This window comes from Peromyscus californicus, unplaced genomic scaffold (assembly GCF_007827085.1).
Source record: "Peromyscus californicus insignis strain IS unplaced genomic scaffold, ASM782708v3 Scaffold_4__1_contigs__length_199733344, whole genome shotgun sequence".
Taxonomy (NCBI): domain Eukaryota; kingdom Metazoa; phylum Chordata; class Mammalia; order Rodentia; family Cricetidae; genus Peromyscus; species Peromyscus californicus.
In genome coordinates this window covers 83,239,675-83,254,660 of record NW_026294562.1, presented here as the reverse complement: position 1 = coordinate 83,254,660, position 14,986 = coordinate 83,239,675, and the positions used below count along the sequence as shown (strand labels likewise).

Here is a 14,986-nt window from a genome sequence, read left to right as displayed (position 1 = left end):
TCCTTCTGGAGTTTCTTCTATTCCCAGTCTCTCTCCCACAGCCACACCTAGACATTAGCCGGTGTTTTAAGCACACAGTTGACTCAGGTTAAACAAAACAACCTTCACCTTAAAGTCTCAGGCAAGAGTAACCCGGTCACATAAAGAGCCAAATGGGGTTTGTTTTTTTTTTTTTAAGTTCATCTTGTATTTGAAGAACAGACAACATGCATAAAATGGAAGGAAATCAGCCACGATCTTGACAGCTAACCCTCCACTGTTGATGGAGTACAGATGCCTAACCCTCAACCAGTGGCGGAGGAAGTGCTTTCGGGAACTCAAAGAAAAGGGACTATTCTAACCCAGGGTGGTAAGGTGTCAGGAAGGAGCAAAGAAGCCAGAGTTCTAAAAAATAATAGCAGCAACAACAGCTTGTCTCATTTGACTACACCAAAAGCAGCTGAGGCCTGGAGGTGCTGTTGGTAGCCTTATTATTTTAGGTTCTGGGGTCTGTCCAAGGTCGTCCACAGAGTCAGCAGCAGTTAGGCTTCATTTGGGGTGTGTACGTGTGTGTGTGTGTGTGTGTGTGTGTGTATGTGTGTGTGTGTGTGTGTGTGTGTGACATGTGTGCAGGTTTCCAAGGAGGACAAAAGAGGGCATCTGATCTCCTGGAAGTGGAGGTTACAGGCCGCTGTAAGCCGCCACCATACATGGGTGCTATGGACCGAACTGGGTCCTCTGGAAGAGCAGTAAGAGCTCTTAACAGCAGAGTCCTCCCTCCTGCCCCTTGTTTGGTTTTGAAATAGTATCTCGCCTAGGCCAGACAGGCTTCAAAATCCCTACATAGCCAACGCTGGCCTTGAACTCCCCATGCTCCTGCCTCCACTTCCCAGGTGCTAGGACAGCAGGTGTGTACCACCAGAGCCAGCTTTAATTTTTGTTATTATTATTAATATAATACAACTATTATTGAGCATAGTAATGACTTGAGAGAAAGGCTATTAATTAACTCACTAGGAATGCAGGGGAAGCTGCTGTGTCTCTCCCCTGCCCTCTCCCGAAGCCTGGGGAAATTCTCTGCTGACCACCTACAGATCTAGGAAGGAGTGGGTCGCTTGCCCTTCCCTAGACTGCTGCCAATGCGCTAAAAGTGACAGCAGGGCAGAGTGGTCCCCAGGCTGCAGCAATACTGATTCAACAAAATTTATTGGACACACTCAGGAAATAACAGTCAGCACTCAAGAGAAATATTAAAATAATGAAAATTTTAAAAAATTAACCGAAGGAGAACAACACTAGACAAAACATCAAAAAATTCAATAGAAATCAGAATAACGGAGTTTCTCTTTTGCTTTGGACTCTAGGACAGCTTCTTAAACATTTGCTTTTGCTTCAAAAAGATTGAAAATATTGTATTTATGTGGGCTTCTGAGTTCTGCCGTCGCCTCAACCGTCTTGCTGGCTTTATTTACTAGGAGTCTCTGGATGCGGACGAGCGAGCGCGCCAGCCGAACCCGCGGAGTGGGGGGGGGTGGGGGGGAGGCTCCAGGGCGCATGCGCGGGCGACATCCAGACGGCTCCTTCCGGCGCGCGTCCCCGTGCCCATTGCGCGCCCCCGTCGGTCCCGACTGGTCCGCGCCGCCAGGCGGTTGGCTAGAGCGTTGAGAGGAGGAGCGGTGCCCGGGCGACGCGCGTCCCCTCGTGGCCGTGGAGGCGGCTGTTGTGGGGTCTGAGAGGTGTGTGTCGTGGACCTGTTCTGCGGCTGCCCTTCGACGCCCCAGGAGTCCAGCGTGGCTCCCTCCGCACACACCCATAGGGACGGGAACCAATTTCCGTGTGTATGTTTGCTGCCAGCCTAAAAGAGAGGAGTAACTGTCTAAATTAGAGTTAGAGTCTGGGCTGTGTATCCTGTGCACACAAGGCACATCCATCTCCAAGGAGATGGAGATGGGGCACTTCTGAAGAAGTCCGTTGTGCTGGGTTTTGAAACAGAGCCTGGGGCTGACACGGGGTTTGTTTCAGGTCTTGACTGTCGTTCACTAAGGAGACTGAGGGGCGAGATGTCCCGGTGACTTCCCTAGCAAGTGGCGACAGGAGCAACTGTGCGTAAGTAATCCACGTATTCTGGAGGCTGAGGCAGGAGAATAGCAAGTTTGAGGGCAAACAGGGCTACATAGCAAGATCCTGTCTCCAAAAGCAAACAGAAGAAAAGGGCCTTTAGACATTCTTGGGAAAAGTTTTATGATAGGCACGTGTGCAATGTGTGTAGTACGCTTTCCCCTTTTAACCTCCTGATTCTTACCAGTTTGGCTGGTTTGTTTATGACTCCCCCTCCCCTCCCCTCTCCTCCCCTCCCCTTCTCTCCCCTGCCGTCCCATTATCATTATTATTATTGTTGTTGTTGTTATTATTATTATTATTATTATTCAGGGTCTTGTTGACCTTTAGACCTGCCTGGCCTTGAACTCACTATGTAGCCAAAGCAGTCCTCTAAAGTCCTCTTGCCTCAGCCTACTTAGTCTGTGATTAACATCATGCACCATCCCACATAGCATGACTCCATTTTGACATGGACAATTTTCACAGTTTAGGGGCTAGAGGGAAGAAGGGTTTGGGACCCAGGATCAGTTTTAGTCTTAACCTGACTTGGGTTAAGTCAGTTGACTGCTGTATCTCATCTATAATTAGAAATAATTCTTTATCAATCTCATGGTTCTGTTTATTTAAAATATTACAGTAGCACAACATAAGCTTAAGCATATTTTTGAGTGTCCTTTACTACACTCATAATGTCTTCACTGATTCCAGAATGTTTCATCACTCCTGCACTAACTAAGCAGTCGATATCCATTGCCTACTCCCTGCTGCCCCTGGCAACTGCTGTTCTTTTTTCTGTCTGAGTTTGTGGAGTCTGGACATTTCATATGAATGGAATCATATGTTTTGCTTAGCATACTGTTTTCAAAGTTCCCACCCGTTGTAACAGGGGCCATGCATCATTCCTCACCTTATATGGGCAAATGAGACTCCATTGTGGAGAATCACTACATTGTATGTATTTGTTCATCAGTTAAATGGACTTTGGGGTTATGCTGACATCGTGAACATTTGTATATATGTCTTATTTTACATTTATTTACTTAGTGTGTATGCACATGTGTGGAGGCCAGAGGACAACTTGTGGGAGTAAGTTCTCTCCTTCTGCCATGGGGGTCCCCAGGCTCAAACTCAGATCATCAACCTTGACAGCAAGCACCCTCACCTACTAAGCCATCTCACTGGTCCTGCACATTTTTTTTTGGCAGGAGGTGGCGGGGAGGGACAGGGTATGGGCATACTTATGCTTTCTAGGAGTGAAATTGGAGAGTCATGTGAAAATTGGACATTTGGCTTTTTGAGAAGCAAGCTACCCATCTGTTTTCCAATATGGGCTGCCCCATTCCACACCAGTGGGTAAAGGTTCCAGTTTTCTACCTTCTTGGCACACATTGTTTTCTATTTTGTTTTTGATATAGAATGTATAGTGTGTGGCATGTGAAGCAGGAACCCATTGAGCTTGTAATTTTCATTTTTCTGTGAGTAATAATGTGTGGATCTTTTAGTACATTGGCTGTCTGTAGGGTTTCTTTGTAGAAATGTCTGTAGGACTCGTTGCCCATTATTTGGTTGGGTTGCATGTTGTGGTAGGGTTACTCTGTAAGTTCAGGATGTGATTTGCCAGTGCCTCCTTCCACTCTTTGTCCCAGAGTGCATTGTTGTTAATGATGATTCGAGACTTCTGTTGATCCCAAGTGTTTGCTTTTGCCTCCACGTCATGTCACTGATCATTTTGTGTATGGCACAAGATTCACACCCAGTTTCACTCCTTTGCCCTGGGATCATTAGTTGAGCACATTTGTTGAAACTTGTGTCTTTTTCCTGGTGAGTGAGCAAGCATGATGTCCATGGTGCAAGGAACGTTTCCCTACTCTGCCTGTGCTTTTCTCAGTTTTGTTCTGTTACAATGACTGACATTCTGCAGATACGTTAATAGTATGAAGTGTGGGACTTCCAACTTGATTCCTTCCAAAAATGGTTTGTCTATGCAGTATTTCTTAGGATTTCATATGAATTTTAGGACCAGCCTGTTCAAGGCAGTTGAGTTTTGAGCTGAAGATCAACTTGAGAGGCGTTTCTGTCATACAGTGGGTCTTCGAATACAGGGCACTCTTCTGTTTCTTTAGGCCTTAGCTTTTTTCTTCTCTTTCCTTCTTTCCTTTTTTTAAAGCCATATTTTAGATTTTTTGTGTACAAGTCCTATACTTCCTTAATTTATTTTTACTGTTTTACTTTCTGATGCTCTGGTAAATAGAATTGGGTTTTAAAGATTGTTCATTACTAGTGTATAGAAACAAGGATTTTTGTATGGTGATCTTGTTTCTTTCGACTTGGCTGAGCTTATTAACTTGATCTAGTACTTTCTTTTGTGGGTTCATTGGGGCTTTTCTGTATGGAATAGTGAGTGTAACATCCCAGAAGAAAGGAAGGTTTATTGTTTTCCTTTACAGTTTCAATGACTTTGGTTTCTTCCCCGTCTTCTCTGTATCCTGTTCATCTTTCCTCTCTTTTTTGTCTTCTTTCTTCCCCTGTTCTTCTTGAACTTATTTTTTTGTCTGCCCAAGCGCTGTAGTTAGCTGAGTGGGAGGGGTGATACAGACCTATGAGGAGGTTATCGGTCAGTCTTTCCTTATTGATTATGATGTATCTGTCATGTTGAGAAACTACACTGCAGTTCCTCATTTGTAGATACGAGGGATAGAATAGCCAGAGGCATCTGAAGAGTCCAGAGCAGAGAGAGAAAGAAGTAGACTGTACATGGCTAGCAGACTGGACCGGGCACTAAGAAGCAGTAACAGAGAAGAGAGCTAGATGGAGGGAGAGCATAGAACAGAGAGAGAGTGGGGGGGAGCAGGGAGAGGAAGACAAGGAGAGGATAGCCAAACTAGCAGGGTTGTAAGGGGAGGGACGGACGCCCCTGAGCTGGAGAAGTCTATTGTGGGGGAGGCAGGCGAGCGGAGCTGGGTTCTTGTGATGCTGTGGGAGCCTGGAGGCCAGCATGCTTTGGTGTGCTGATAGGCACCACTGACAGCCATTTGTCCCTTCTGCCAGTGTCAAGGGAAGTGGCTCCTTTTGGTAGAGGGGAACCGGCTTCACAAGGCCCTGAGGAAAGCTGGCTTTTGTCTAAATGCTAAAATTTGGGGAAATGGAGCTTCTTTTGGACCTGACCAGATTTTAATAATTTGAATCAGTTGGGCAGTGGTGGTGCCTGCCTTTAATTCCAGCACTCAGGGAAGCAGAGGCAGGTGGATCTCTATGAGTTCAAGGCCAGCCTGGTCTACAGAGTGAGTTCCAGGACAGCCTACCTGGGCTACACAGAGAAACCCTGTCTCGAAATCAAAACAAACAAACAACAACAACAACAGTAATAATAATAATTTGAATCATCTTGTTTTGGTCAGTCAAGAAGTTCTGTCACTTTACTGAGTTTCTTTTTTATTTTCTTGCGTGTATGTTTGTGTGGTGTGTGTGCATGTGGGACATGTATTTCTGTAGGTGTGTTCGCATGTGTGTGGGTACAAGTTTATATTGGCATATATATATATATATATATATATGTTATATATATATATATATATATATGTGTGTGTTAAGGACTGAAGTTGATGTGGCTCTCCCTCAATTGCTCCTTCACCTTTTTCTTTGAGATAGGGTCTCCCAATCAAACTCAGAGCTCACAGAAATGGTCAGTCTCACTAGCCAGGTTGCTCTAGGAATCCTCACCCTTCCCAGGTATTTTTTCATCTCTGATGGCTCATCTTTCCTGATATCATTTCTTTTATTCTCCAAAGAGCTTCCTTTACTAATTCTTTCAGATCAAACCTACTAGCTGTGAAGTCTCTTAGTTTTTCCTTCATCTGTGAATGTCTTTATTTCAGACCTTAATTTCTGAAGCATGTTGTTTGAGAATATCCATTTCATGATTAATAGTTTCACCCTCCAGCAGTTAGGAATGTTAGCCCACCCCTGTAGCACCAGTACTTGGGGAATCAGAGGCAGGAGGATCACAAGATCTAGGCTAGCCTGGGCTGCATAGCAAGACCCCATCTCAAACAAACAATAAACAAATGCATGTACATTTGTTATGTCCTCTGGCCTCCCTGATTTCTGCTTTGCTACTTTCTGAATGTTTGTTTCCTTAAAGGTATTTTATTTTCTTCTGTTTTCTATCATTCCCCCTTCCCTTCTCCACCCCTTCCCATGTCCTTGCTCTACTCTCTCTTAAATCTTTGGCCTTTATTTAATTATATATATATAAAATATTAAATATATTTACATATCTTTATATATGTATATATAATATATATTTAATAATATATCAAACATATATTATATATATGTTTGTATATGCGTGTATATGATTTCAGGGCTGGCCATTTGGTATTGAATAACCAACTTAAGGGCTCTTCCCTGGGGAAGGCTGTTTCTCCTGCTCTCCACATTCTTTTCCTTGCCCATGGTCTAGAGCTAAGACCTTGTGAGCTTTCTTTGACTAGGGTTGAGGCACATGAGATGTCCCTCTTTGTGTCAACATGTCTAGTAGTGTCATCCATGTTCAGGTCTAGTGTCCTGTCTGTTTGATTATGTGTCTGTGTGCATAAATCTTTGCATTTATCTTTATTTAGTTTTCTTCAGATTCTTGTATTTATATCTTCTCTGGCATTTGGCACTTTGTGATTGGGTTATTTCATTTAATATAAAATAGTCTTCAAGGTCCACCCATTGACAAGTATCTGAAGCTCCTTCCTGCACAACCATTCTTTACCAGCCTCAGGGGGCTGCACAGTCACACTGATTGCCCTGACTTATACCTACCAGGGCATGGAGGAGATGGCAAGCTACCATTTAAGGAGTCAGAGCTTTGATTCTTGAAGATAAAAATGTTATGAATGGCCGTGTTGGCTGTGGGACAATATGATTGATACCCTTAAACCAAGCACTAAAAAACACTCATACTGGCGAATTTTATGCAATATATGTTTTATCACAGTTAAACAAATGTGATGAATAGTCCTCAGTGTTCCCATAGTAGCAGTTAACCCCAAGGGCAGGGGGAAGTCCCTGTAAGGTAAGTACTACCATTTCCTGACTTACAGATGATAAGGAGCCATGGGCTAATTGTTTTGCTCAGAATTACATGCATGCAGCATGTTGAAGAGTTGCTCTCTGAACTCAGATCCTAGGTTCATAGTTACTATGCCATGCAATCCATGGCTGTGAGGAAAGGGGCATGCTGTGAACTGACCAGATGTTTGGTACAGAACATTGTATGTGAAGGCATTAAACAAGCAGGTGTTTAACACTGTAGTTTGTGAGACATGCAGAAGCTTCCCAAATAGTGATATTTTACATTTGTATTTTATATCTCCACTGTGAAAATGGATCTGCAGCTTGCTCACACTTACATTGCTATTCTCCAGTGTTTTAATGAATTGATATAAAGGTATGGAAGAACAGACACGTACCATTGCAAGGTTTGTGGAAGTGTGGAACAATGAAGCAATAATACTTTTTCTTAATGACATTTCATATCTTGGCAGGTGACTTTAATTGTGTTACATCTTTGTTTCACAAGCATTGAGCTCTCACTCTTTCTCATAAAATGGTTTCATTGCGCATGAAGCAATTTTCAATCCTCCTGTGGAAAAATTTACTTTTGAAGGTAAGTGGAGGTATCTGTGGGAGCTAGATGGAAAGTCTATAAAGCCAGAGGGGGAACTAACATCTCCTCTACCACATTTGATTATAGTTTATTTTCTTGCTTTGGTTCCAAGGCTGGAGCTAGAACTGCATAGTCTGGAGAACACCCTGAGAATCAATAGAGTCAGTAGAATCAAATGAACTATAGAAAAGAGTGAGGAGGATAGTCGGGGGAACCATTCTCATTGTTGAATGAAGCAGAATCATGTAGGTCTGTGTTGTGTGTACATACCTACACACAGGAGCACACACATCCACGTGCTCACGTATTCACTAACACAGTCCTCCTGTTTTATTTTTTACAGAGGCGGAACGTGGTTGGCTTAGTGGTGGAGATCCTCTTGATATTTCTATTGTTTGCATGGACTCTGACTATGCGCAAAATTACAAAGAAGACATTTGTTCAAGCTGTGATTTTTAATCCTATTCCCCTGACATTACCCGAGTTTGTTAATAAAAAGTTTGAATATGAATTGGCTTATGTGCCTTCTGGGAGTGATGCGGCAAGAAATATTACTGAGATGGTGAAAAAGGATTTAAATTTCAACTTTAAAGGTTAGAAATTAAAATACTTGAAGTACTTCTCTGGAGATGTTTTAGTATGATTCAGTAACCTTCATAAGTCATGCATTAGTCTCCTCTAAATAGTTGGTTCAAATGCCTTCATGGCATAATCACTATTGAAATAGAATATTTAAAATCAGATGACTGAATTAATTTCTAGTTCTAGAAATATATAACTATTCTTTGTTTATAATTATGCTATGGAAAACATTTTGTGTGTGTGTGTACACGCATGTGCATGCATGTGCTTGTGTGTCAGGTGTGGACGTCAGAGGACATTTCGTAGGTAACTATTCTTTGTTTATAATTATGCTATGGAAAACATTTTGTGTGTGTGTACACGCATGTGCATGCATGTGCTTGTGTGTCAGGTGTGGACGTCAGAGGACATTTCGTAGGTAACTATTCTTTGTTTATAATTATGCTATGGAAAACCTTTTGTGTGTGTGTGTACACGCATGTGCATGCATGTGCTTGTGTGTCAGGTGTGGACGTCAGAGGACATTTCGTAGGGAACTATTCTTTGTTTATAATTATGCTATGGAAAACCTTTTGTGTGTGTGTACACGCATGTGCATGCATGTGCTTATGTGTCAGGTGTGGACGTCAGAGGACATTTTGTAGGCACCGGTTCTCCTTTCACTGATGCGGTCGTCAGGTTTGGCATCACGTGCCTTTACCCCAGGAGTCCTCTCACCAGTCCTGTGATTATGCATTCTGACCCAAAAGCACATGATTTGTGTCAAGTATTAGGGCAAAGCAGATGCGTTTTTTGGTGCACAGATTTTATTAACATCACTAATTTTCTAAAAATCTTATTTAAGAATGATATATGAGTGTATCTGAAAAGAAAAATAATGTAGAGTCATAGCAGAAGAAACATCTCTTTATCAAACGTATTTCTGCATATTAACTTTTTCTTCCCTGACACTGCTGGGAACGTGGCATCTGTGCCTCCAGTCCCGTCACATGGCTCATGTCACTGTAGGTTTATTTTGGTTTATACTTTTAAAGCTATGATATTTCCGGAGTAGTGGTGGCAAGCCAGTGGGCTAGAACTTGTCTATTTATATTAAATACAGCAATAATTTTGCAACCCTGTGGATAAGAATGCCATCAAGTTAAGGGCTTGTGAGTCCAAGACCTGGGAGAGCCACCTTGAGGGGACAGTGCCCCAGGTAGCAGACTTAGCTGATGTGTTTCTGCCTTCAGAGCTAGAAATTCCCCATATCCTCATGGACTTGGTCGTGTCCTCCTTTGGTAGTCTTGCTGTAAGAACCGTCCACTGGGGATTTGGGGTGAAGGGTGCCCACTGCGCCTCTAGTGATGGACCGCCTGACCTCAACTCTGGCCACAGACCAAAAATGTCCCTGAGACTCAGGTCTAGGTCCTCTCAGCAGTGATTAGAGACCACCTTTGTGGGCAGGGTGAGGACCCAGCTCAGAGACCTAGATAGAGAGAGGGATTCCTGTGTGAGCCACCCCCGGCCCCACCATGGTTGAGGGGTAGTTTGACTGTAGACTGAAAAAGGGACTATGATGGGACTCTGTTTGGCAAATTATAGCCGTCGACTGAGAGCAGTCTCGTGTATAGAACCAGGAAGGTATTTGTCTGAGTCCCTGGGGCACACTTGCCCCACAGTTACACCAGACCCTGAAACTGATGTAAGGTTCAGATAGTTTGCCTCTGCAGTAGACTGAGGTCAGCCCTGCTGGTACACAGGGCACATGAGGGAAAAGGTACCAGTGGGATCTGCTGACCTCAGTCTTTGCTATGGAATCTGAAGCAGCCCTGCAGCTTGACTTAGAGATCCCCATCCATGGACCAGGGAAGTATGAGCCTTCCCAGAGAACTGGATGAATGAAGCCTGAATCTGTCTGAATGCCTAGTAACGGGCACATTTCCTGCACAGGGTTTTGAGCTTGCTTCTTGGTGGAAATTGATGTACCAATTCTTAAATTCATACAAAAATATGATTCACTATAAGCCAAAATAATATCAAGAAATATTGAAATTTTGAACACACACACACACACACTTTTGGTACAAAAGTAGATGTATATATCAGTGTTATAGAACTGAGATTCTAGAAATAAAGATACTGGCATAGTAAATTGATGTTTTGATATTATTTCAAAACTAAACCATGGAGAAAGAATAGTCTTGAGCTATTTAGAAACAATGTTTCTCATACAACAGAATGTTGTTGACTCATTTACTTGAAGCTTATGTAAAAATAATTCAAATTGGGCCAAAAATCTAAATATGAGAGCCAAAACTATAAAGATTTTAGAAGAAAAAAAAAGGATTGTCTTCATGACCTTGGATTTGGAAAAGGTTTTTTATTTATGACCAGCAAACAAAAAACAAACAAAAAAAAAAACAAAACAAAAAAGGAAAAACCATGAAATGCAATAAAAAATACTTTGTTTTCAACAAAGTTGAAAATATTTTCCAAAGGAAGCTATCAAGAAAATGAAAGACAGACTAAAGGTCAAGAGAAAATATTTGCAGACGATATATGTGATAGGCTTGTAACAGAATTATAAAACATTCTTAATAACTTAATCATAAGAAGACAAGTGTGCAATTTATGAAACAACAGAAGGTGTGAGTGGATACTTTGCTGCAGATTGAAGAGGATATCTAGATGATAAGGAAGTGCATGGGAGGGTGTTCAGGGCAATGTAATGGAAGACACAACGAGATGCCGTTCATAACCGGAACAAAAGGATAACAGCAAGTTGATTAGTGTGTGGAGAAACTCCAGTGGTAAGGTAAATGTGGCTCCACTTTGAAAATCAGTAGCAGTTTCTCAATAAACACAGTTACCATGTGTATCACCAGGGTATACATGAGGAGCAGCTCACTGAATTCTACTGAAAGGCAGTCATAGAGGAAAGCATCAGTCACTTAAAAGTTTAGCGAGTAAATTTTTGTTTATATAGAAGCCAAAATTATAATGAATATTTTAAGTTGATGAATAAAATATTGATATAATTTTACAAAACTAGTTATTTTGATGAGTATGTGGTAAGATGCTCTTGGCCCTGATTTGCTTTCCTCTGGTTAATGTTTTGTTGTTGCTGTTTCTGGAGTCATACTCAGGACTTCCTTGTGCAAGGCCAGCACCCCACAGCTAAGCCACAACCCTAATGTCAGGGGAAGAGGATTAAAAATCATGGCCGGGCGGTGGTGGCACACGCCTTTAATCCCAGCACTTGGGAGGCAGAGCCAGGCGAATCTCTGTGAGTTCGAGGCCAGCCTGGGCTACCAAGTGAGTTCCAGGAAAAGGCGCAAAGCTACACAGAGAAACCCTGTCTTGAAAAACCAAAAAAAAAAAAAAAAAAAAAAAAAAAAAAAAAAAAAAAAATCATAGCATGAACGAATGTCTTCTTTGAAATTCTGCACATAATCAAAGTCCACATGCTGACCGAACTCAGCCTCCATGTGATTAGTGGCTAATTGGGCACTTGTTGACTACTGCAAGCCTGTTGACAGATTTTGTCCGTTTTCTGTTGGGTTGACTTATTCTCTTCCTTGCTTATAGCTGTTACAGATGTATTTGTTGGTTATACACATTATCTATCCACTTTGGATTCAGTCTGTGACTTGTCTGTTCCCTAAATGGTGTCTTGAAGAATAGTGATTTTTAAATGTCATTAAGCCCAATTTCTTGATTTTTTTCATATCTGTTGCTCTGTCAATGCAAACTCCAGTCAGTGGTTTCCTCTCTCTCTCTCTCTCTCTCTCTCTCTCTCTCTCTCTCTCTCTCTCTCTGTGTGTGTGTGTGTGTGTGTGTGTGTGTGTGTGAGAGAGAGAGAGAGAGAGAGAGAGAGAGAGAGAGAGAGAGAGAGAGAGAGAGAGAGAGATGGAGATTGAACCTAGGGCTTTGCATTGCATGCTAGGCAAGTGCTCTACCACTGAATTACAGCCACAGCCCTTTTCTTTTCTAAAGAACATTTAAATCTATTTAAAAACTTCTATTTCCTCCAAAAATCACGAAGACAGTCTTTCCATTATCTTCTGGAAGAAGGGCTCTGTGTGTGTGTGTGTGTGTGTGTGTGTGTGTGTGTGTGTGTGTGTGTGTGAGATTATACACTTATGTATGATATATTAGTAATTTATTTTTATTTTATATATATTTTTCATTTGTTTCCCATACTCCAGGTATATATTAGATGGTCTGAGTGTCATTTGTTAAGCGGCACTGTTTGGAATTTTCACCGTTGTGAGGGTTGTGTTTCTTGGTGCCGAGAATGAGTATTAGACCTTGCACATTTATGTGGGCACCTTGGACTTTTCTCTCTACAGTTCGAGGCTTTTCTTCAGAAGAATCTTTTGAGAAATACATTAAGTATGAAAACAAGTCTTCGTATGTGCTGGCTGCTATTGTGTTTGAGCACATGTTCAAAACCAACAGTGAACGGTTGCCACTTCAGGTGAGAAAGCCTTATCTAAAGACCTGATGGGGTGTGTGTGTGAGAGAGAGAGAGAATGTGTGTGTCTGTGTGTTTGTCTATATGCATGTGTATGTCTCTCTGTGTGTACATGCTTGTGTGTGTGTGTGTGTGTATGTGTATGTATGAGTACTGGTACGCAAGTGTAGAGGTCAGAGGACAACTTTGGTGCTGATCCTTGCCTTGCACCTTATTTTTGAGACAGGGCCTTTTATTCACCAACAGGTATATACACCAGGCTAACTGGCCCACAAGAGAATCTGCTTCCATCTCCCTATAGGGTCACTGGAATTACATGTGTGGGTACCACATCTGGCTTTATATTCTGGGTATTTAATACAGGACATCATTCTTGTATAGTAGGCACTTTGGTGCCTGAGCCATTCTCCTAGTCCTCCCTTTTAATTCCTTCAGTGGTTACTGTTATTAAGGGATACATTGTTTAGCTTTAAGTTCTAGAATTCTTCCTCCTATTGATTTCTAGTTTCCATGCTATAGCAGCCAGAAACAGTATCCTGTATGGTTTCAATCTTCCGATGTACTGAGACTTGCCTCCTGGCCCAGTGTCCTGCAGAATGGTCCACAGGTACTTACTTGGAAGGCGGATGAGTTGTTGCTATAGGATGAAGTGCTGTATCTCTATTCTGTTTACTTATTTGTTCAATGTGTTGTTGATATCTAGTGTTTTCTTACTAATTTTCTGACTGAATGATCAGTTCATTGTTGAAAGTGGGGTTATTGAAGCCCTCAATCACAACTGCAGTCCAATTTATGACTTTCCTTTAGTGTACTCATGTGCATGTGGACCCATGGATCTTCTGATATTGCCTACATAATATTTATGATGATTTTATTCTGTTGACACGTCAATCTATTTATATTATCCAATGTCTAGCTCTTTTTAAAATTTTTTGAGGAAGGGCCTCACTATATATTCGAGAATGTCCATGAACTTCTGATCCTCTTGCTTCTACTTCTCAAGTACAGGGGCTACAGGTATGCATCACTATGCACAGGGTTTGCTCTTTCTATAACTTTTGACTTTGGTATATCTAAATCTAAGTATGCTCTTTTCTGGGATACATGTACCTACAGTGTCTTTTTCTCACCCCTTTATTTTTATTTCTGTATGTTCTTAAAAGTGAGGTGACTCTTAGAGGCAACATAATTTGGGTCTTGCTTTTTATCTGTTCATATTCTCTGTTTTATTTCTACCATCTTGCTGATGACATTCTAGTAGATTTGTGTGAGTGTGAGTGAGTGTATGTGTGTGTATGTAGTATGTAACTGTTTATATGTATGTGCTCATATGTGCAAGTACATGCATGTATACGTACATGTGGAGATGAGGGGGCTGACATTGGATGTCTTCCTCAATTGCTTCTACACCTCAATTTTTGAGACAGGGTCTCTCACTGAACCCAAAACTTGCTAATTCAGCTAGACTGTCTGGCTTGCAAGCCTTAGGGATCCTCTTGTCTCAATATCCTCAGTGCTGTGATCACAGGCACATGCCACCATGCCTAGCTTTTTATATAGATTCTGGAGATATGAACTCAGTTAATAATGCTTGTGAAACAAGTACTTTACTGACTGGATCATCTCCCCAACTCCTCTAGTAGATTTTGAAAAATATTTTTATATTTATTTAATCCCTTTTATGTGTGTGACTGTTTTGTCTGCATGTGTATATATGCACAGCATGTGTACCTGTTGCCCCAAAAAGTCAGAAGAGGGCATCAGACCCCCTGAAATTAGAGTTATGGATGGTTGTGAGCTGCCTTGTGGGTACTGATAACTGAACTCAGGTCCTCTACAAGAGCAACAAGTGTTCTTAACCTCAGAGCCATCTTCCCAGGCTCTCTAGTAGATATTTTTTTTATGCTCATTCAATAGGCAGAACAAAGGTGAGATTAAAAAATACAGTTACAGTGATGACTATTGTACCCTTATTGCACCTTTGCAACTCAAAAGCAAAATGTCATGAAGATGAAAGAGAGAGGATTTAGAAATTTAGATCATTTTATGTTTTGACTGTGGTTATAGCTTGTGCGGCATATTAGTTGTTCTGTGTCATAATGATTCTGTTGTTCTTCTGTTCCCCAAACAAAAACATTTAATTAAAAAACAAAACTTTCCTATCATTGCTAATCTTTGCTTTTCAAGGCCCACTGGTTTAACATGTT

At 41.6% G+C, this 14,986-nt stretch overlaps 1 protein-coding gene across 1 annotated transcript in view; it reads left to right on the top strand.

Moving 5' to 3' along the window:
- Nucleotides 1-1,721: 1,721 nt before the first annotated feature.
- LOC128124843 (phospholipid-transporting ATPase ABCA3-like) overlaps nucleotides 1,722-14,986 on the top strand; it is a 103,884-nt gene continuing 90,619 nt past the window's right edge. The window contains 4 exon segments of the mRNA XM_052761581.1: nucleotides 1,722-2,085; nucleotides 7,617-7,738; nucleotides 8,082-8,331; nucleotides 12,655-12,782. Coding sequence (XP_052617541.1) covers nucleotides 7,679-7,738; nucleotides 8,082-8,331; nucleotides 12,655-12,782 — 438 coding nt within the window. The 5' untranslated portion in view covers nucleotides 1,722-2,085; nucleotides 7,617-7,678.